Source organism: Convolutriloba macropyga, chromosome 13, assembly GCF_964194025.1.
Source record: "Convolutriloba macropyga chromosome 13, txConMacr16.3, whole genome shotgun sequence".
NCBI lineage: Eukaryota > Metazoa > Xenacoelomorpha > Acoela > Convolutidae > Convolutriloba > Convolutriloba macropyga.
In genome coordinates, this window is record NC_134480.1 from 7,060,045 (window position 1) to 7,083,634 (window position 23,590).

Consider the following 23,590-nt stretch of genomic DNA (forward strand, 5'->3'; position numbering starts at 1 on the left):
TAGTACAATGATGCCATTGAACTCACCTCCCCACAGACTTTGATCCTCCATAACCGATAATCTTTCGACAAAACATATAAATTTAAATAATGATTCAATGTGAAAACATACACAGTTTGGCGTTATATTTGCTGCTAATCCTGCGAAACAGCTATGTAACGAGGTACAATGGTTCTCTTCTGATGTGTGACGTTATGCCAAGGCAAACCAGACATTAGTGCACTCAAATACAATTAGCTTTACTTTTTGTGTCCCTTGATTTGTATATATTAGACGGTATACGTTTTGATCTTTTTTCAGATTTGTTTTAACGATGGATGTCTGTTGTAGTAAGAGAGGGAATCTAAAAATTGAGCAAAATTTGATATGACGTGACATTCTCGAAACAGAAAATGTGTCTGTTGATCAGATGCGCTTTCCATGTAACAATTTTTAAGCAGAGTAACTGCGGAATTCAGACATTTTTTGCGAGAAAAAAATTAAGAAATTTTGAAGCCACGTGATAAGTATGTGACCGTTCACAATATTTTCTAGCTATTAGAGGCATTCAGAGATAATTAAAACCTGGCAGTAACGTCTTGTCTCAGCATCTCAAGGGCCCCTTTCCAACATGCAACAGAAGTCAAGGCCTCGGACAAGTAGTATAACGTTACCATTGCGCTCCCCAGCCCGTAGACTTTGATCCTTCATAACTGATAATCTGATAACAAACTAAATGTTATTTAGATTGTGACTCACTGTGAAAATATTTACATTTTGACAACACATTTGCAGCTAAGTCTTCGACGCAGCAGTGTAAAGACGTAACAAGCCTGGAAGCAGCAAAATGCAATGCCTTCTTTGTCGTGTCGCCCCCTTACAACGTGCACCAGAAGTCAAGGCCGCGGGCATGTAGTAAAATGATATCATTGAACTCCCCGCCCTGCAGATTTTGACTCTCTATACCTGATAATCTGTTAAACCTTCAGGACCTTCAGGACTTGCATATGTTATCCAGATAATGACTCAGGGTGAAAATATAAATAATTCAAGGGTACATTGGCGGCTAACCCCTGAGAAGCAGCTATGTAAAGAAGTACAATGGTTCTCTTCAGGCTCCTGACGTTATGCCAAGGCGCACCAGTCATTAGGGCCAAGCGCAAATGGCGTAAATTGTCCTATTAACCCCCTGGCCAGTGAATTATGAGACTCAATTCTTAACAGTTCCTCATTTCACATCATTTCTTCGGTATTTGTAATGAAAAGTCTCAGTTTCAATTTTTCAGAGGTTTTCTTACACTATGAATATTTTATGTAGTGGAGGGTCTCGAAAAGTTTGAGCGAGTTCTGCTATAACATGACTTTTGAAAACACAAAAAGAGTAAGTTGACCAAATGCGCTTTTCATTTTATAAACTTTAAGCAGGGTAACTGCGGAAGTAACTGAAGTTTTGCATATTGGTTATTAGGTTTTGAGGCCTCGTGATTGTTGTCTGAACGTTCAAATTTTTATTAGCGATTAGAGGGATTTGAGGACGATTACAAACTGATAGTAACGCCCTGCCTCAGCATCCCATGTTGGGATGCAACAAAATACAATGCTTTCTTCTGAGGTGTCAACTTTTCCCGACGAGCACCACTAAGTCAACGCCGCGAGCAAGTAGTATAATGATGCCATTGAACTCGCCTCCCCACAGACTTTGATCCTCCATAACCGATAATCTTTCGACAATACATATGTAAATTAAATAATGACTCAATGTGAAAACATACACGGTTTGGCGTTATATTTGCTGCTAATCTTGCGAAGCAGCTATGTAACGAGGTAAAATGGTTCTCTTCTGCCGTGTGACGTTATGCCAAGGCGCACCAGACATTAGTGCACTGAAACACAATTAGTTTTACTTTTTGTGTCCCTTGATTTGTATATATTAGACGGTATCAGTTTCGTTCTTTTTTCAGATTTCTTTTAACGATGGATGTCTGTTGTAGTAGAAGAGGGGAATCTAAAATTCGAGCAAAATTTGATATGACATGACATTCTCGAAACAGAAACTGTGCATGTTGATCAGATGCGCTTTCCATGTAACAATTTTTAAGCAGAGTAATTGCGGATTTCACAGACATTTTTTACAAAAGATTAAGAAATTTTGAGGCCACGTGATAAGTATGTGACCATTCACAATATTTTCTAGCTATTAGAGGAATTCAAACATAAATAAAACCTGGCAGTAACTTCTTGTCTCAACATCTCAAGGGCCCTTTTCCCACATGCACCAGAAGTCAAGGCCTCGGAGAAGTAGTATAAGGTTACCATTGCTCTCCCCAGCCCGTAGACTTTGATCCTTCATAACTGATAATCTGACAACCCTCTAAATATTACATAGACTCTGAATCACATTCACATTTTGACAACACATTTGCAGCTAAATCTGCGACGAAGCAGTGTAAAGACTTAACAAGCCAGGAAGCAGCAAAATGCAATGACTTCTCTGCCGTGTCGCCCCCTTCCAGCATGCAACAGAAGTCAAGGCCGCGGGCATGTAGTTGAACGATATCTTTAAATCCCCGCACCGCAGATTTTGACACTCCGTACCTGAAAAACTGTTACATCTGTTATCCGAATAGTGACTCAGTGTGAAAATATAAATAATTTAACGGAACATTTGCGGCTAACCCCTGATAAGCAGCTGTGTAACGAAGACCAATGGTTCTATTCAGGCTCGTGACCTTATGCCAAGGCGCACCAGTCACTAGGGCCACAGTCAACTGGGGTGAATTGTGCTATTAACCCCCTGGCCAGTGAATTTTGAGAATCAATTCCTAACAGTTCTACATAATGAAAACTCTCAGTTTCATTTTTCCAGAGATTTTCTTACACTATGAGTATTTCATGTAGTGGGGTTCTCGAAAAACTTGAGCGAGCTCTGCTATAACATGACCTCTTAGAACTCAAAGAGGAAGTTGTTCAGATGCGCTTTTGATTTTATAAATTTTAAGCAGAGTAACTGCGGAAATCACTGAAGTTTTGCATATTGGTTAATAGTTTTTGAGGCCTCGTGATTATTGTCTGAACGTTCAAATTTTTTGAGCGATTAGAGGAATTTGAGGACGATTACAAACTGATTGTAACGCTCTGCATCAGCATCCCATGCTAGGATGCAACAAAACACATTGCTTTCTTCTGGTGTGACAACTTTTTCCCAACACGCACCACTAAGTCAACGCCAAGTGTAAGTTGTATAATGATGCCATTGAACTCCCCTCCCCACAGACTTTGATCCTCCATAACCGATAATCTTTCAACAATACATATGTAATCTAAATATTGACTCAATAAAGTGAAAACATGCGTAGTTTGGGGTTACATTTGCTGCTAATCCTGCGAAGCAGCTATGTAACGAGGTAGAGTGGTTCTTTTCTGCCGCGTGACGTTATCCCAAGGCGCACCAGACATTAGTGCACTCAAACACAATTAGTTTTTTTTGTGTCCTTTGATTTGTATATAATAGACAGTATCAGTTTCGTTTTTTCTTCAGATTTGTTTTAACGATGGATGTCTATTGTAGTAGGAGAGGGAATCTAAATTTCGAGCAGAATTTGATATGACGTGATTTTCCCGAAACAGAAATTGAGCATGTTCATCAGATGCGCTGTCCATGTAACATTTTTTAAGCAGAAAAACTGCGGAAATCACAGACATTTTTTGCCAGAAAAAAGTTAATAGTTTTGAGGTCATAAGTGTGTGAATGTTCACAATATTTTCTAGCTATTAGAGGGATTCAAAGAAAAATAAAACCTGGCAGTAGGGTCATGTCTCAGCATCTCAAGCGCCCCCTTCCACATGCACCAAAGTCAAGGCCTCCGACAAGTAGTATAATGTTACCATTGCCGTCCCCAGCCCGTAGACTTTGGTCCTTCACGACTGATAATCTGATAACCCTCTATATGTTATTTAGATTTTGACCATATCCACGTTCTGACAACACATTTGCAGCTAATCCTGCGATGCAGCAGTGTAAAGACTTAACAAGCCCGGAAGCAGCAAAATGCAATAACTTCTCTGTCGTGTCGCGCCCTTCCAACATGCAATAGAAGTCAAGGCCGCGGGCATGTAGTAGAACGATATCATTGAACTCCCCGCACCGCAGGTTTTGATACTTCATACCTGAAAAACTGTTAAATCTGTTATCCGAATAGTGACTCAGTGTGAAAATATATAAAATTTAACGGTACATTTGCAGCTAACCCCTGAGAAGCAGCTGTGTAACGAAGACCAATTGTTCTATTCAGGCTCATGACAGTATGCCATGGCGCACCAGTCATTAGGGCCACAGTCAACTGGGGTAAATTGTCCTATTAACCCCCTGGCCAGTGAATTTTGAGATTCAATTCCCAACAGTTCAACATTTTACATAATTTCATCGGTATTTATAATGAATAGTCTCAGTTTTAATTTCTCAGAGGTTTTCTTACACTATGAACGTTTCATGTAGGGGAAGGTTTCGAAGAATTTGAGCGAGCTCTTCTATTACAAGTATTTACAAACCACAAAGTGAGCAATTTGATTAGATGCGTTTTCCGTGTTTTGACCTTAAGCAGAGTAATTGCGAAAATCGCTGACGTTTTGCGAAAAGTGGTTATTAGCTTTTGAAGCCGCGTGATTATTGTCTGAACGTTCAAAATGTTTTTAGCGACTAGAAGGATTTGAGTATGAGTACAAACGGATAGTAACGCCCTGCTTCAGCACTCCCAGCTTGGATGCAACAGAATACAAGGCTTTCTTCTGGCGTGTCAACTTTTCCCAACAAGCACCACTAAGTCAACGCCACGAGTAGGTAGTATAATGATGCCATTTAGCGCCCCGGAGACTTTCATCCTCCATAATTGATAATTTTTAAACAATACATATGTAATCTAAATAATGACTATGTGAAAACATACACAATTTGGCGTTATATCTGCTGCTAATCCTGCGAAGCAGCTATGTAAAGAGGTACAATGGCGTTATGCCAAGGCGCACCAGACATTAGTGCCGCAAGCAATTTGCGTAAATTGTACCATTAACTCTCTTGCCAAGTGGATTAAGACTCTCAAAAACTAACATATTTAGTTTTTACATCCTTTCAACTCTAAATAAAGCTTAGTGTCAGTTTCATTTTCTCAGAAGTTTGTTTACACAATGAATATTTTATGTAGTAGTGGAAAGATGAATGATTTGAGCGGTCTTTGTTATGACATGACTTTTCTCGGAACGCAATATAAGCAAGTTGATCAGATGAGTCTTCCTTGTTATAAACTTTAAGCAGATTAGCTGCTGAATTCACTGATTTTTTTTGCAAAAAGAAGAAAGTTAAAAATTTAACATGTCAATCAGCGAGTAAAGCGATTCGAAGACAAATAAAACTTAACAGTACCGTCATGTCCCAGAATTCTAAGCCGGGATGCAGCAAAATACAATGACTTCTTCTGGTGTGTCGCCCTTTTCCAACTTGCACCAGAAGTCAAGGATGCGGGAATGTAGTAAAAAGAGATCATTGAACTCCCGCCCCGCATACTTTGATACTCCGCACCTGTTGACCCTTCATATGTTATCTAGATAATGACTCAGTGAGAAAACATACACAATTTAACGGTACATTTGCGGCTAACCCCTGCGAAGCAGCTGTGTAACGAGTTCCAATGGTTCTTTTCAGGCTCGTGACATTATAACAAGGCGCACCAGACACTAGAGCCACGGGCTAATGTTGTAAAGTGCCCTACTTACCACCTGGCCATTGAATTTTGAGGCTGAACTACTAACAATTTTCACATTTTACATCATTTTTTGGTATATATAATGAACAGTCTCAGTTTCATTTTCTCAGAGATTTTTTCACACTATGAATAATTCATGTATTAGTTGGAGTCTCAAAGATTTTTAGCGAGCTCTGCTATAAAATGACTTTTAAAAACACAAACAGAGGAAGTTGATCAGATGCGCTTTCCATGTTATAAACATTAAGCAGAGCAACTTCGGAAATCACCGAATTTTTTGCAAATTGGTTATTAGATTTCGAGGCCGCATGATTAATGTCTGAAAGCTCTAAATTCTTTTCCTAGGGAGTAGGAGGATTTGAGGACAATTACAACCTGATATTAACACCCTGCTTCAGCACCCCAAGCTGGGATGCAACAAGATACAATGCTTTCTTCTGATGTATCGCCCTTTGCCAACAAGCAACAGAGATCAACGCCGCGGGCAAGTTGAATAAAACTATCATTGCCATCTCTGCACTGTAGACTTCGATCCTCTATATCTCAAAATCTGTAGAACCTTGATATCTTATCTAGGGTATGGTTCAGAGTGCAACCACTTACACTTTGACAGTACTTTCTTATCTACACATGGGAAGTAAGATTATCACGAGATAAAATAAATCTTTTTTTGGTGCACGCCGTTATTCCAAGGCCTGCAAGATATCGATACCCCGAGTATCAGGTAAAAGATGAATCATTAGCCTCCTCGCGCCCTGGAAGATGACCCTCATTAGCATAATGATGCATTTCACTTCCTCCAATCTGTATATAAAATTTAAAATGGACAGTCCTGTTCACAAAATTTGGTCAAGAGTTTTTTAATAGCCTTATGGGCAGCTGTATTGTAGAGGGTAATGAATATTCACTCGTTTAGTCAAAAAACTTATATATTAATAGCAAGAGTAATGGGGGGAGGGGTCAAAGATTTGTGTCATTTTGGATTGAATTTACTGCGAACTGATTTTTCTCAAAGCACGTAATAAGCAAGTTGTTCAGATGAAGTGTCCATGTAAAAACCTTTAAGCATACTAAGAGCGGAAACCAAAAACTTTTTTGCTGGAACAAAACATTTGATGTTTTTGGAGGCCGCTTGATTGATGCGTGAATGTTCTTTATGATTTCTAGCGAATGGAAGGATTTTTGAAAAGACATTTAATCTGACGGTACAACAATACCTAATGATCCCAAACCAAGATACAACAAGATAATATGCCTCTTTGACGTTGTAGCAACATGGTCCCGAAGTCAAGTCTGCGGGCAGTGTACCATTGTCCTACCTCCGACCCCCATAGCATTTTAGACCCCGTAAGTAATAATCTGTAAACCCTCAAAACGTTACCAAGAGTATGGCTCAGTGTAAAGGCATTTACACTTTTCGGGCCAACTTTCTATCAAGACTTGAAAAGCAGGGGTATCAAAAGTTAAAGCACTTCTACTTCTTTTGATGTTCGCTTTTATGCCACGACTCGCTAGACATCAAGAAGGCGGGTAACTAGTTATAAATCGTATCGTTTATTCCCCTTTCCCAGTGATCTTTGGCCTTCATTTACAAATAATGGTGCATTTTACATCTTCCAATCTGTAAACTTTTAAATAGACCGTCATATTTATATACTTTTTTAACTCATAAAATTTGTTACACCAAAAAAATGTCAAATCTAGAAGCAGTGGTCAAAAAGTTGAAGCATCAACTTTGCTGTGATATATGAATACTGATTGGACAACAAATTTGCGTGAATTCACCTGAAACAGGCTCTGAGGATATCTTCCACTAATTGAGGAGCTTTCACCAGATAAAAACCCCGCTGAATGACAAAAAAATGAGCCATTATTTGCATAGGAGCTCTGCCGTTGTGTGGTACCAATTGACGTCCCCAAAATAGCAAAAGTCTGTTTCTTTTCAAGTTTTGTTTTGTTTTTTTTCCCTCAGCAATATTCAATGAGCCAGTTACTTTGTCCAGTCAAGACGAAGTCAGTGTAAACGCAATGCGATCAAGCCGGTACCATTTGCTACAGTAATTGTAGAAAATTCACCAAAAATGTGAAAAGTACTCCAATATTTAGGTTCTCTTGAGACACCAATTTCTCTCAAATTATTGCAAAACGACTTAATACTGTCCCTCGAAAATATGTTTTGAATCACTCTAAGTCCAGTCAGTAGTTATGGGACACCAAAATCACCTGCCTGGAACTGAACACAGAAAATTCACCACGCCGTAAAGGCCAGTGTTTTGTGTATGTTTTGATTAAAAAACAACAACAACAACAAGTTCCTGAAACAACAAATAATAAAAAATCGTTGAATTGGCCAGTCTTTTGGTTCAAACAGCTTCTTGCACTAGAGATAATTCATTATAAAACCATTTTCGCTATTTACCCTCAGCAAAATGCTCAGTTGGAGTTTAAGTAAGTTGTTTTTTAACCTTTTTTCACTGAAAGATCTCTGTTTTTCTAGACATGACCTTTTCAAAGTTTTTGTGTAAACAAGGACCGTCATTGCTAAAGTGCGCTTATAATCAGACTCCAAGTAAGACCCTTGCTTAGACAAAATTAAATATGATCGCAATGTGATTGTAAGATATGTTTTGTTCTTTATCAGAGTTTATCTTGTAAGATTGCACAGAATAAATCTTACATCATATAAGAATTAAGACGTTCATATACAAACCAAATCGTACAAAATCTTACGTAATTAATCTTACATCTTATAAATTTTGCAATTCTTTTCCGCAGAGCAAATCGTGAAAGATCTTATCAGACAATACTTACCTCTTACAAGATTCACTCAGTCTTGTAAGATCTTACAAGAAGAGCAATGTCTTACAAGATCTTACAAGATATGCTACATCTTATCAGCAATTACAAGACATGTAGTATTGGTAAGAATCTTTTAAGATTTTAAAAGAATTGCAATGGTCAATGACTAGGGATCTGTCGGGTTATGGAGATTGATCACATCAACAATTTAATGTACGCAGCCATTAGAGGCAGATCAGCGTGCTTATCAACTTCAAGTCATGCCTTATCACACTATCGTTTATGATGTGTGGCCAAATCTAAAGATTTGTCCAAACTAGTTTTGAAACCTTTAGAAAACAGCCCTTAGCATGACGGAAGATCACTGTTTAGAAACATATAGTAAAATAAATGGCACAAAATTTGTTGTTCTCATTGCTTCAAATGCAACAAAAAACCTGAACTCAACAACAAAACTGGGCCCCGTGACAACAGCAAGGAACACATTGAATCAATGTCTTAGGAAACTGGCTTGATATCACCTACAAGACTCTTTTTGATTGCATGAAAACCTATTATGCTACTACAATTAGGCAATTCGAGAGATTTTTAAATTTATCTGGATTTGCACTAGCTACCGCATGAGGACTACTGGAACGTTTATCCCTGCTCGAGCTGGACGATAATATTTTGGTCGATGTAGCCTCTGATATTTCTTAATTAGGAGTCTTATCCGTTTGTTTCTGGCAACATCAGGTTAAAAAATGCAGGCGCGACTTATGCTGAAGAACCAGATAATTTCAATATACCTTTCTATACTGAGATATACCTTTCAATGTACCTTTCAATATTTAATTTCTATACTGAGAAAATCTGACGAACAAAAATAAGGGAAATTGGGACATGTTGGCTAAGTGTATTAACTCCTGGATAGGTTGTAATGGCGCTAACTGTTTTTTATGCACAGAAAAATCAGCGTTTGTTTTATTTTATGATAACTGACAATTAAATTGCATAGGCACAAAATTAGTCTTTAAACTTTCAAGCGTTGCAGAAATTTTCATCAATTGGGATATTGAGACCTCGATTGGGCCATTGAGTCTAATTTGTTGTAGTTTTTAGCTAACTGAGTCTAATGTTTAAGACATAAGTTTGGATTGAACTTTGCTGTGACCTGATCTTTTCGGGTCACGTATTGAGCACGTTGTTCACATGACTTGTCTATGTAACAAAATTTAAGTAGATTAACAGTGGAAATCACTCAATTTTTTGCTTGAAGAAAAAGTGTGATAACGTTGAAGGCCGCTTGATTAATGCGTGAACGAACGTTCTTTATGATTTCTGGCGAATGGAAGGATGCAAAAAGACATTTAATCTGCCGGTACAACAATATCTAATGATCCGAAACCAAGATGCAACAAGATACTTCTGCTCTTTGACGTTGTATCAACATGGTTCCGAAGTCAAGTCTTCGAGCAGTGTCATATTTGTACCATTGCCCTTTCTTCGGCCCCCATATAATTTGATTTATACCCCGTAACTAATATTCTGTAAACTCTCAAAACGTTACCTAATCAATTAACTTAATTAAATGTTATTCCCGATCTGCTCGGATTGATTTGAACTAATAAACTAATCATATCACTGCAAGAGTGTCACAATTTGCATTCGGGAAGACACTTTTCATTTTTGATGTAGCCTAGAAATTTCTTAATTAGGACACTAATGTCTGCAAATGGAACAACTTGTGTGGTCTGCGGTGGGCCACCTCAACAAATAAGAGTCTTGTCCGTTTATTAGTGGCAACATCGGGTTAAAAAATGCAGGCGCAACTTATGCTGAAGAACTAGATAATATCAATATACCATTCGCACTGAGAAAATCTGACGACTAAAAATAAGGGAGACAAAATTGTAGAAAACTGGGACATGTTGGCTCAGTATATTAACACCTGGATAGGTTGTAATGGCGCTAACTGTTTTTTATGCAAAGAAAAGTCAGCATTTGTTTTTGTTTTATGATAAGCGACAATTAAGTAGCATAGGCATAAAATTAGGCTTTTAACTTTGAAGCGTTGCAGAAATTTTCATCAATTTGGCTATTGAGACCTCAATTGGGCCATTGAGTCTACTTTGTTGTGTTTTTTAGCTAACTGAGTCTAATCTTTCAGACATAAGTTTGGACTGAATTTTGCTGTAACCTGTTTTTTCAGGGACACGTAATGAGCACGTTGTTCACATGACTCGTCTATGTAACAAAATTTAAGCAGATTAACAGCGGAAATCACTCAATTTTTTAATTGAGGAAAAAGTGTGACAACGTTGGAGACCGCATGATTAATGCGTGCTCGTTCGCTTTGATTGCTGGTTAATGAACGTATGCAAACAGACTGACAATATAACGGTAAAAGTAAACCTTAGCATCTTCAACTGAGACGCACCAAGATACTATGCCTTCTGCTGCTTGCCCTTGAACAAACATGGACCAGAAATCCAGTCTGTGGGCAAGTAGTATAGTTGTACCATTGCCCTCCTCACGCCCCATAAATTTTGACCCTCCATAACTAATAATCTGTTAGCCCTCCATACCTCAACTAAAATATGACTAAATGAGAAGTCAAATCATTTGAACATAATAATGTGAACAAACAAGTTTTAGAGATTCGTATGGGTCAATTTTTCCTCCAAATTAGTCTGACGGCACAGTTTCTATCTAACCCAACAAAAAAGCAGTTTAACGAGGTACAATGGTTTTTTTCTGGTGCGTGGGGCTTTGCCAATGCACACCAGATTTCAAAGACACAATCAAGAAGTATAAGTTGTCAAATTATCCCCCTGGTGCCTTGGACTATGACTCTCAATAATTAAAAACTGTGCAAGTTACAATGTTACATCAATTGATCTTTTTGGATGGGACAATCTTAGTATCACCCTTTTTCAAAGAATTTTCACACAAAATAAACTCTTGTAACGTGGGAGTGGGGTCAAAGATTGGAAGCATAATCCCTTCAGAATCATCAGCCCTTCAAAATTTGCTGTGACCTGACTGTTCTCGGAACACGGAATGATCAAGTTCTTTAGATGAATTGCCAATGTAACGAACTTTTTGCAGAGTACCTGCGGAAAACACTGACTTTTTGATTGAAGAAAAAGTTTTAAAACTTTTGAGGCCGCGTGATTAATGTGTGAACGTTCGCTATTTATTCTAGCTTGTGGTGGAATTCGAAGACAATTACAACCTGAGAGTAACATTATATCTCAGCCATTTAAGCCGGGATGTAACAAGATACAATGCCTTCTTCTGGTGTGTCGTCTTGTATCTACATGCATCAGAAGTCATGGTCGTGGGCAAGTAGTAAAGTGCTCTCTACCCCGCAGACTTGTTTCCAAATTTTAGACTTATTTCCAAACCGTAGTGCTCTCCACCTCATAGACTTTTTTACTCCACAACTGATATTTTGTTAACACTCCATAGGTTATCCAGATAATGACACAGTGCGAAAAAAACAAATTTTGACTGAACATTCCTATCTAAACCTGCTAAGCAGCACAATAACGAGGTATATTTGTTATTACCTGGTGCGTGGCGTTATGACAAGGCTCACCAGACAGTGATGCTGCAGGCAAGTAGAGTAAGTTGTACCATTAAAACCCTCGCTCAGCGGATTAGGACACTCAAACACTATTATTTTTACTTTTTGTGTCCTTTGATTTGTATTTAATAGACAGTCTCAGTTGCTTTTTTTGTCAGATTTGTTTTAACGATGGATGTATCTTGTAGTAGAAGAGGGAAAATAAAATCTGAGCAAACTTTGACATGACCTGGCTTTCTCGAAACAAAAAATGAATAAATTGATCAGATGCGCTTTCCATGTAACAATTTTTAAGTAGAGTTTACTTTGAGTTTTGACAAATACGTTTTTGCATATAATGTAGTTTCATGTGTTAACTGTTTTACTTCAGTTTGCCAACATATTGTCCTTCTATTTCATGTCATTGACATGTTTGATGCTGTCTTTGTACATACGGGGTACTCAACACTCAGTTTAAAGTACCCATGAACCCCTAAAAATGCACCGAGCATTTGTTAAAAGAGACCTATGAGCAGACTTAAGGTCGACCGTACTGGATATGAAAAGACCATTGGTCGACTTATGAAAAGACTTTAGGTCGAATATCACAAAGGGAGTCGACCGTGTATTTAAGGTAGGGAAGTTACCCCCCATGACGACTTTATACGTCTTTTCAAAAAGTCGACCTCTCAACTGGGGTGAGAATATAACGGTCGAGCGCGCTATACTGAGGGAATCATATCTAAATTCAGGGCTTCCCATTACAGCCCCCATGAAATTATAGCCCCCATTACGGTATACTTACGGTATAGGTTATCTGAAAAAAGCTGTGGGGGGCTATAATGGGAAAAAACCCTAAATTCCACACTCTGAACAGTAATAAGAGTCAACATTCCAAACCATATAACCGTTTCAAGGTTCTTGCTCAGATAGATTTCGCTACTTGGATCGACAAATCAAATTTGATACATGCTCTTTGATCTATTTGACATTAAACTCAGACATAACTATTTTTGGTGTTATGCGTGGTTGGAGGATTAAAGTAGATGAAGTAGATGGTAGGGCGGAAAAGATATGTGGGTGGACACTATCCTCTGGCTGTAGGATACAAAAACAATACTCAACAAAATTAGGCTTTAAAAAATTAATAAAATTAGGCTTGCAGAAACTTTCATCAATTGAGCTATAGAGACCTCAATTGGGCCATTGAGTCTAATTTGTTGTAGTTTTTAGCTGATTGAGTATAATGTTTAAAACATAAGTTTGGATTGAACATTGCTGTGACCTGATTTTTGGGGACACGTAATGAGCACGTTGTTCACATGACTTGTCCATGTAACAAATTTTAAACAGAGTAACAGCGGAAATCACTCAATTTTTTGCTTGACGAAAAAGTTTGATAACGTTGGAGGCCGCATGATTAATGCGTGCTCGTTCGCTTTGATTGCTGGTTAATGAACGGATGCGAACAGACTTACAACCTAACAATAAAGTCATGCCTTAGCATACCCAACCTAGAGGCACCAAGATACTATGCCTTCTGTTGCTTGACCTTGTACAAACATGGACCAAAAATCAAGAAGTCAAGACCGTGGGCAAGTAGTATAATTGTACCATTGCCCTTCTCACGCCCCGTAAACTTTGACCCTCCATAACTAATAATCTGTTAACCCTCCAAATGAAAATTAAAATATGTCTCAATGAGAAGACCAATCATTTGAACATCATAATAATGTAAACAAACAAGTTTTAAAGAATCGCATGGGTCAAAATTTTCCTCCGAATTAGTTGGACGGCACAGTTTAACAAAAAAGCAGTTTAACGAGGTACAATTGTTTTTTCTGGTGCGTGGGGCTTTGCCAATGCACATCAGATTTCAAAGACACAATCAAGGAGTGTAAAAGGTCAAATTATCCCCCTGGTGCCCTGGATAAAGACTCTCAATAACTTGAAATTGTATATGTTACATCAATTGATCTGTCTAGATGGGACAATCTTAGTATCACTTTTATTCAAATAACTTTCACAATAAAAATTTTAGCGGGGGAGGGGGGTCAAAGATTGGACGCATAATTTCCAATCAAAGTTTGCTGTGGCCTGACTGCTCTCGGAAAACGGAATGAGCAAGTTCTTTTGATGAATTCTCAATGTAACGACCTTTTTGCGGAGTATCTGAGGTAACACTGACTTTTTGATTGCAGAAAAATCTTAAAAATGTTTTGAGACCACGTGATTAATATGTGAACGTTCGCTATATGTTTCAGCGCGCATATAGAAGATTTCGAATACAGTTACAAACTCAGAGTAACATTATATCTCAGAATTTTAAGCCGGGATGAAATAAGATACAAAGCTTTCCTCTGGTTTGTCGTCTTGTACCTACATGCATCAGAAGTCATGGTCATTGGCAAGTAGTATAGTGTTCTCCATCCGGTAACCTTGTTTCCAAAATGCAAACTTATTTCAACCCCGTAGTTCTCTCCACCCCATAGACTTTTTCACCCCACAACTGATATTCTGTTAACACTCCATTTGTTATCCAGATAATGACTCAGTGCGAAAACAAACAAATTTTGACGAAACATTCCTATCTAAAGCTGCGAAGCAGCACAATAACGAGGTATATTGGTACTTATCTGGTGCGTGGCGTTATGACAAGGCGCACCAGACAGTAGGGCCGCAGGCAAGTAGAGTGAGTCGTACCAAAAAACCCATCGCTCAGTGGATTAGGACACTCAACAAATTTAATTTTACTTTTTGTGTCCTTTGAATTGTATAAAATAAACAGTCTCAGTTTCTTTTTTTTCAGATTTGTTTTAACGATTGATATCTCTTGTAGTAGGAGAGGGAAACTAAAATTTGAGCAAAATTTGATGTGACGTGACTTTCTCGAAACAAAAAATGAGCAAGTTGATCAGATGCGCTTTCCATGTAACAATTTTTAAGCAGAGTAACAACGGAATTCATAGACATTTTTTACAAAATAAAAATAATTATTTTTGAGGCCACATGATAAGTGTGTGACCGTTCACAATATTTTCTAGCTATTAGAGGGATTCAAAGATAAATAAAACCTGAGAGCAACGTCATGTCTCAGCATCTCAAGCCCCCCTTTCCAACATACATCAGAATTCAACGCCTCGGACAACTAGTATAATGTTACCATTGCCCTCCCCAGCCCGTAGAATTTGATCCTCTATAACTGATATTCTGATAACCCTTTATTTGTTGCAAAGTTGGTCAGCGGATAAAAGGATTTGAAGTTAAACAAAACTTGACAATTACGTTATGTTTCAGAATTCTAAGCTGGGAAGCAGCAAAATGCAATGCCTTTTCTGTCGTGTCGCCACCTTCCAACATGCACCAGAAGTCAAGGCCACGGTCATGTAGTAGAATGATATCATTGAACTCCCCGCCACGCAGATTTTGATGCTCCATACCCGATAATCTTTTAACAATACATATGTAATCTAAATAATCACTCTATGTGAAAACATACACAATTTGGCGTTATATTTGCTGCTAATCCCGCGAAGCAGCTATGTAAAGAGGTACAATGGTTCTTTTCTGCCGCGTGACGTTATGCCAAGGCGTGCCAGACATTAGTGCCGCGAGCAATTTGCGTAAATTGTACAATTAAACTTCTTGCCCAATGGACTTTGACACTCAAAACTAGCTAATTTAATTGTTGCATCCTTTCAAATGTATATAGAGCACAGTCTCTGTCTCATTTTCTCATGAGTTTCTTTACACAATGAATATTTCATGTAATAGTGGAGAGATTCATGATTTGAGCGATCTTTGCTAGAAACCGACTTTTCTAGGAACGCAAAATAAGCAAGTTTGTCAGATGCGTTTTCCATGTATAAATTTTAAGCAGAGTAGCTGCTGAACTCACTGATTTTTTTGCAAAAATAGAAAAAGTCAGAAATTATGGTTAACTTGTGAATGATTGCAATGTTTTCAGCGAGTAAAGCGATTCGAAGACAAACAAAGCTCAACAGTAACGTCATGTCCCAGAATTCCAAACCAAGATGCAACAAGATACTATGCCTTCTGCTCTTCGAAGTTGTACCAACATGGTCCCGAAGTCAAGTCTGCGAGCCGTGTCATATTTGTACCATTGCCCTTCCTCTGGCCCCCATAGACTTTTAGACCCCGTAACTAATATTATGTCAGCCCTCAAAACGTTACCAAGAGTTTGGTTCAAGGTAAAGGTATTTTCATTTTGAGGGAACCTTCCAATCGGGACTTGAAAAATTAGGAGTATCAAAAGTTAAAGCACTTCTACTTCTTTCGATTTGCGTTTTTCTGCCACGACTCGCTAGAAATCAGGAAGGCGGGCAACTAGCATGAAAAGTACCGTTTTTTCCCCTTTCCCCGTGAGCTATGACCCCCATTTAAAAATAATTGTGCATTTTACATCTTCCAATCTTTATGATAACTTTTAAATAGACGGTCATATTTATATTTCTTTGACTCATAAAATTTATAACAAAAAATGTCAAACCTAGAAGCGATGATTACAAACTTGAAGTATCAACTTTGCTGTGATCTGAGTTTTCAGCAAAACTCCAAAACGAATTCCTAATTATGAATATTGATTTTACAACGAATTTGCGTAAATTCACGTGAAACAGGCTCTGAAGTTATCTTACACTAATTGAGGAGCTTTCACTAGATGAAATTCCCGCTGAATGACAAAAATTGAGCCATTATTTGTATATGAACTCTACCGTTGTGTGATACCGAAAAATTGACGTCCCCAATATAGCAAAAGTCTCCAATTTTTCAAGTTTTGCTATGTATATTTTTTCCTCAGCAATTTTCAATGAGCCAGTTACGTAGTCCAGTCAACAACAAGTCAGTGCAAATGCAATGTTATCAAGCCGGTACTCTTTGGTACAGTAGTTGGAGAATTCAACAAATATGTAAAACGTACTCCAATTTTAAGGCTCTCTTGAGACACCAATTTCTCTCAAATCATTGCAAAACGACATAAAACTGCCCCCCGAAAATATGTTTTGAATCACTCGGTAGTTATGGTACACCAAAATCACCTACCTTGAATTGAAAACAAAAAATTCACCACGCCATAAAGGTCAGTGTTTTTTGTTTGTTTTGATTAAAAAAAACAACATTAACAAGTTCCTGAAGCAACAAATAATAAAAAATTGTTGAACTGGCCAGTCTTTTGGTTCAAACAGCTTCTTGCAATAGAGATAATTCGTTATAAAATATATATTTTTCACTATTTTCCCTCAGCAAAATGCTTAGTTAGAGCTTAAGTATTTTTTTTAACCTTTCTTAGGATAAAAAGATCTCTGATTTTCTAGTCATGACCTTTTCAAAATTTTTGTGTAGACAAGGACCGTCATTGTTAAAATGCGCTTATAATCAGTCTCCAATTTAGACCCTTGCTCAGACAAAACTGGATATGATCGCGTTGTGAGTGTAAGATACGTTTTGTTCTTTGTCAGAGCTAATCTTGTAAGATCTCACGTAATAAATCTTACATCTTATAAGATTTAAAACGTTCTTATACAAACTAAATCTTACAAAATCTTACGTAAATAATCTTACAGCCTATAAGTTTTGCAATTTTCTTCCGCTGAGGAAATCTTGTAAGATCTTATCAGACGATACTTACCTCTTACAAGATTCTCTCTGTCTTGTAAGATCTTACAAGAAATGCAATGTCTTGCAAGAACTTACTAGATATGCTCAATCTTATCAGCCACCACAAGATATGTAGTATTGGTAAGAATCTTGTAAAGTTTTAAAAGAGTTGCAATGGTCAATGACTAGGGATCTCTCGGGTTATGGAGATTGATCACATCAACAATTCAATGTACACAACCATTAGAGGCAGATTGCAGACATGATCAACCTGCTTATCAACATCATGATTCTTTAAGGCCTATCACGTGTGGCCAAATCTAAATATCGGTCATTACTAGTTTCCAAACCTTTTGAAAACAGCCCTTAGCATGACGGAAGACCACAGCTTAGATTAGAAACAAGATGAACGGCACAAAATTTGTTGTTCTTATTGCTTCAGAATTTTCAAAAACGGTCTTCCTGAGCAATATTTTATTGGATCCAGAATTGCTTGATAAGGATCACGATGCTAATTTTGCAGAGCTTTTACATCAATGAATTGTAATACCTCAATGAGGTATTACACTTCATTCGCCAGATGGCTGACGTTGAACTCTTGGTTTCAATGAGGGACTATATTAAGCTCATTCAAATCTGTCATTTAGCTCCTCAGTTTCGATACTGTAAAATTTGTATTCAGATTACTTTGCAACCCAACCCCGTCTTCCAGACTGTTAAACACCCATGAGTTACTTCAAACGGTATCACACAGAATTAGAGCTGTTGAATTTTAACCTGAACTGTCAATCTTCGAATTTATTACCGGCACTAGCCCCTTGATGTTGATTACAGCAGGAAAAAAGAAGTTTTTTTAGTTTTTTTCGGATTACTGGACCGTTCACCATTACCAGAGTGGGGCGAGAACCTGTCTCAAAATCTCCTCTAAAGGTGTATGGTGTAAAATGTTGCGCCAGCCCTAACAAAAAGCCTGAACTCAACAACAAAACTTGGCCCCGTGACATCCAATATTCTCATTAAGTTCGCATTGTTGAAACTGATGTTTAAAAACACACACAATAAAATTAGTGCACATTGCGGATCGCAGAAGGTAAATTTTTGTTATCAAGCCCCCTCAGATTGCGAGTGTTATTGCAGCAAGTATTAAGGATTTTCTTTTCGTTTTTACTCTTGACTTTTCCAGCTCATTAGACTTCTACTTGTTTGTTTCCGTGTTTATCAAATCATGTTCATCGGTTTTTTGCTTCAAATACAAAATAAAATTTTAAAAATCAATGGTTTGCTCCAAAGCTATTGTACGGCGTGCAATGACCATGACTCCTTCTTATTGGGTGAAACCTATTACACGGCTGTATCCAACAGCAAAGAACACCTTGAATCAGTGTTTTTGGAAAGTGGATAGGTTGTAATGGCGCTAACTGTTTTTTTATGAACAGAAAAATCAGTGTTTGTTTTATTTTATGATAAGCTTCAATCAAGTTGCGTAGTCGTAAATTTAGGTTTTAATCTTTGAAGCTTTGCAGATAGTAACACCCTGCCTCAGCATCCCAAGCTGGGATGCAACAAAATACAAAGCTTTGTTTTGGTGTGTTGCACTTTGCCAGAAAGCAGCAGAGGTCAATGCCGCGGTCAAGCTGGATAAAATTACCAATGCCGTCTCTGTACTGTAGACATCGATCCTCCATATCTCATAAACTGTAGAACTCTGATTCACTTGGTCTGATATGATCTTACAAGAAATGCAATGTGTTACAAGATTTTACAAGATATGCTCCATCGTATCAGCAATCACAAGATATGCAGTATTGGTAAGAATCTTCTAAGATGCAGAGTAATTGCTTGATAAGGAAACGATGCATGCATTTTGCAGTGCTTTTACATCAATGATTTGTGATATCATAATGAAGTTTTTGATGACTGACCTTGAACTCTTGGGTTTCAATGGTCTATATTGAGCTCAATCAAATCTGTCATTTAGCTCCTCACTTTTGATACTGTATTCAGATTACCTTCCAACCCAACCCCGTCTTCCACACTGTTAAACACCCATGAGTTCCTGCAAACGGTATCACACAGATTTAGAGCTTTTGAATTTTAACCTGAACTGTCAATCTTCGAATTCATTACCGGCATTAGCCCCTTGATGTTGATTACAGAAGGAAAAAAAGTTTTTTTGTTTTTCTTGATTACTGGACCGTTTACCGAATGTTGCGCCATTAACAAGACTTAGCCCCGTGACATCCAATGTTCTCATTAAAATCAAATTTCTCATTCGCATTGTTAAAAATGATGTTTAAAAAACACACAATAAAAATAGTGCACAGTGCGGATCGCAGAAGGTAAATTTTTGTTATGAAGCCCCCTCAGATTGCGAGTGTTATAGAAGCAAGTATTAAAGATTTTGTTTTCGTTTTCACTATTGACTTTTCATGCTCATTAGATTTCTACTTGTTTGTTTCCGTGTTCATCAAATCATATTCATCGGTTTTTTGCTTCAACTACAAAATAAAATTTTAAAAATCAATGGTTTGCTCCAAAGCTATTGTACGGCGTGCAATGACCATGACTCCTTCCTATTGGGTGAAACTTCCTACACAGCTGTATCCAACAGCAAAGAACACCTTGAATCAGTGTTTTTGGAAAGTGGATAGGTTGTAATGGCGCTAACTGTTTTTTATGAACAGAAAAATCAGTGTTTGTTTTATTTCATGATAAGCTTCAATCAAGTTGCGTAGTCGTAAAATTAGGTTTTAATCTTTGAAGCTTTGCAGATAGTAACACCCTGCCTCAGCATCCCAAGCTGGGATGCAACAAAATACAAAGCTTTGTTTTGGTGTGTTGCACTTTGCCAGAAAGCAGCAGAGGTCAATGCCGCGGTCAAGCTGGATAAAATTACCAATGCCGTCTCTGTACTGTAGACATCGATCCTCCATATCTCATAAACTGTAGAACTCTGATTCACTTGGTCTTATATGATCTTACAAGAAATGCAATGTGTTACAAGATTTTACAAGATATGCTCCATCTTATCAGCAATCACAAGATATGCAGTATTGGTAAGAATCTTCTAAGATGCAGAGTAATTGCTTGATAAGGAAACGATGCATGCATTTTGCAGTGCTTTTACATCAATGATTTGTGATATCATAATGAAGTTTTTGAAGACTGACCTTGAACTCTTGGGTTTCAATGGTCTATATTGAGCTCAATCAAATCTGTCATTTAGCTCCTCACTTTTGATACTGTATTCAGATTACCTTCCAACCCAACCCCGTCTTCCACACTGTTAAACACCCATGAGTTCCTGCAAACGGTATCACACAGATTTAGAGCTATTGAATTTTAACCTGAACTGTCAATCTTCGAATTCATTACCGGCATTAGCCCCTTGATGTTGAATACAGCCGGAAAAAAGTAGTTTTTTTAGTTTTTTTCCGGATTACCGGACCTTTAATCCTTACCCAAGCGGGGCGGGGACCCGTCTCAATCTCCTCTAAAACTGTATTGTGTCAATTGTCGCGCCAGCTCTAACAAAAAACCTGAATTAAACAACAAAACTTGGCCCCGTGACAACAGCAAGGAACACATTGAATCAATGTCTTAGGAAACTGGCTTGATATCACCTACAAGACTCTTTTTGATTGCATGAAAACCTATTATGCTACTACAATTAGGCAATTCGAGAGATTTTTAAATTTGTCTGGATTTGCGCTAGCTACCGCATGAGGTTGACTTAAATTGCGCTTCAAAGACTTCAGTGTATCTTATGCATCAAACCACGAGTCCGGACTACTGGAACGTTTATCCCTGCTGGAGCGGGACGGTAAACCGTCTCGGTTCCATCTAAATGTGTATTGTGTAAATTGTTACACCAGCAAGAAAGAAATAACTTAACAACAAAAATTGGCCTCATGACGTCCAATGTTCTCAATAAAACCTCGGCATTCTTAAAACCGATGGTTAACAATACACACAAAACAATGAGCGGACAGTTCGGGTCGCAGAAGGTAAAATTTGTTTTAAATTTCCCTCAGACTTCGAGTGTGAATCAATCTTTTTAGACTTTGTATTCGTTTTTAGGTTCATTAAATTTATAGGGTCATTTGACTTTTACTTGGTTGCCATCGTGTTCGTCATCAAAATAAGTGCTTCGAATTTTCTGCTTCAACCACTTAATTGAGTTTTAAAAAGCACTGTACAGCTCTCTCCAACAGTGAGTAGCACTTTGAATGATTGTTTTTGGAAACTGGCTCGATAAAAAAGAGGACTCTTTATGGTTGAATAGAGACCTAATTGCGCTCCGAATTGCGCTACTTGTGATCTGCTGGGATTGATTTGAACTAAAAAACTAACCATATCACTGCAAGGGGGTCACAATTGCACAAATTTAGCTACCATTTTAGGAGATAATTTTTTTGGTTGAGGTAGCCTCTGATATTTTTTTTAATTAGGTCACTAATGTCTGCAAATGGAACAAATTGTGTGGTCTGCGGAGGGTCACCTCAACAAATACGAGTCTTGTGCGTTAATTAGTGGCAACATCGGCTAAAATATGCAACAGTTTCTTTGGTGCTAACTCTCTTTTATGCTAGGGATTGTCAGCGTTTGTTTTTTTTCCTGAAAAGCGGCATTTAAGTTGCATAGGCATTAAATTAAACTCTAAATATTTAGAAGTTGCAGAATTCTTCATCAATTAGTCAATTGAGACCTCAATTGGGCCATTGAGTCTGATTAGTTTTAATTCTGAGTAGCGCTTTTTGACTGAACATCAAAATGTGTTGGCGTATTAGATAATATAGTGCTTCGCAGTGAACTGAATATAGTGAGATACAGCGGCAAAGCTTGTGGTTGCGAAATTTGGTTGCTCTATAACAATGTATCGCAACCAACTAAATGATTAAAATTCCATTCTTTTGCAGGACCAGAATCCAAACTTGGCACGTTTGTCTCATTCTCGCTGTTCCCGGAATCATCTAAACCTTTTAAGTTTTTTATTCTTCAATTTCTTCAAATTGAGTTTCAGTAAAAAGCAACTTTGTGCTATTATGCTGCTAAATACAAACTTACGATTTATCCATTCAATTAATTTTCAGTGTCTCCGCAGCTGGTTGTTGACAACCTGATTTTTCATATTTGCTACTTCCTTCTTTTGTAAATCAGGTGCACGTTGGTGTTATGAGGCCAAATATTGATTGAGTTAATATTGATTGACGCTATAGCAATTACCTCTTTTTGCGTCCGGTTTTTGTCAACGCGGAAAAAAAATATTGGACTGGAGTGTTTCTACAAGTCTTATTAGGGGAGTTGGGCGAGTGAACAGGTAATCTGATCGACGACTTTAAACCATACTCCTCTCTCTTGCCTTGGTTTCTTCTACAATTCAAAAATATTATACCGAAACCAGCATCAGTTTTAAACTACAGCAAACAGCAGTAGCAGAGAGAAGGGGCAAAGCCAACAGATTTGTCCAATTTTTCAAAGATTTTCCATTTTCAACGTCGTTTACAAATGCACACATTTCTCTAGATTATTTCATTTTCGAGATTGATTAGATATTTCCTTGTGGTTGTTTTTCGATAACGTTTTAATTTAAGCAACTTTAAAGTTCATGGGGAATTTGGGATGAAACACACGAGCCATGGCATCTGCTTCGTTGAGGGACAGTCAAAAAAGTACAAAGGACTACGTCAACATAACCCAAAACAGCCAAAATGAGTTAAGTTTTTACCCATCAAATCCGGTGTCGTGTAAGAAGAAGATGTCGTTCAAATGCGGTGTCGTGGATAATGAATTCAACCCCAGTGCCGTATTTCAGTAGGCACAAATATCTTTTTCCCTGACAAAACAGAAGACTTTATTGCAGCAAAGTTATTGAACACACAGGCTC

At 37.8% G+C, this 23,590-nt stretch overlaps 1 protein-coding gene across 7 annotated transcripts in view; it reads right to left on the reverse strand.

The window, feature by feature from the left end:
• LOC142351457 (uncharacterized) overlaps window positions 1-23,590 on the reverse strand; it is a 140,586-nt gene that overhangs the window by 36,649 nt on the left and 80,347 nt on the right. Inside the window, exon 2 of one of the 7 annotated variants that reach the window (XM_075403478.1) lies at window positions 3,778-4,146. The exons of the other annotated variants lie outside the window; for them this stretch is intronic. Coding sequence (XP_075259593.1) covers window positions 3,778-3,793 — 16 coding nt within the window. The 5' untranslated portion in view covers window positions 3,794-4,146. The remainder of the gene's footprint in view (window positions 1-3,777; window positions 4,147-23,590) is intronic. 7 annotated transcript variants of the gene reach the window in all.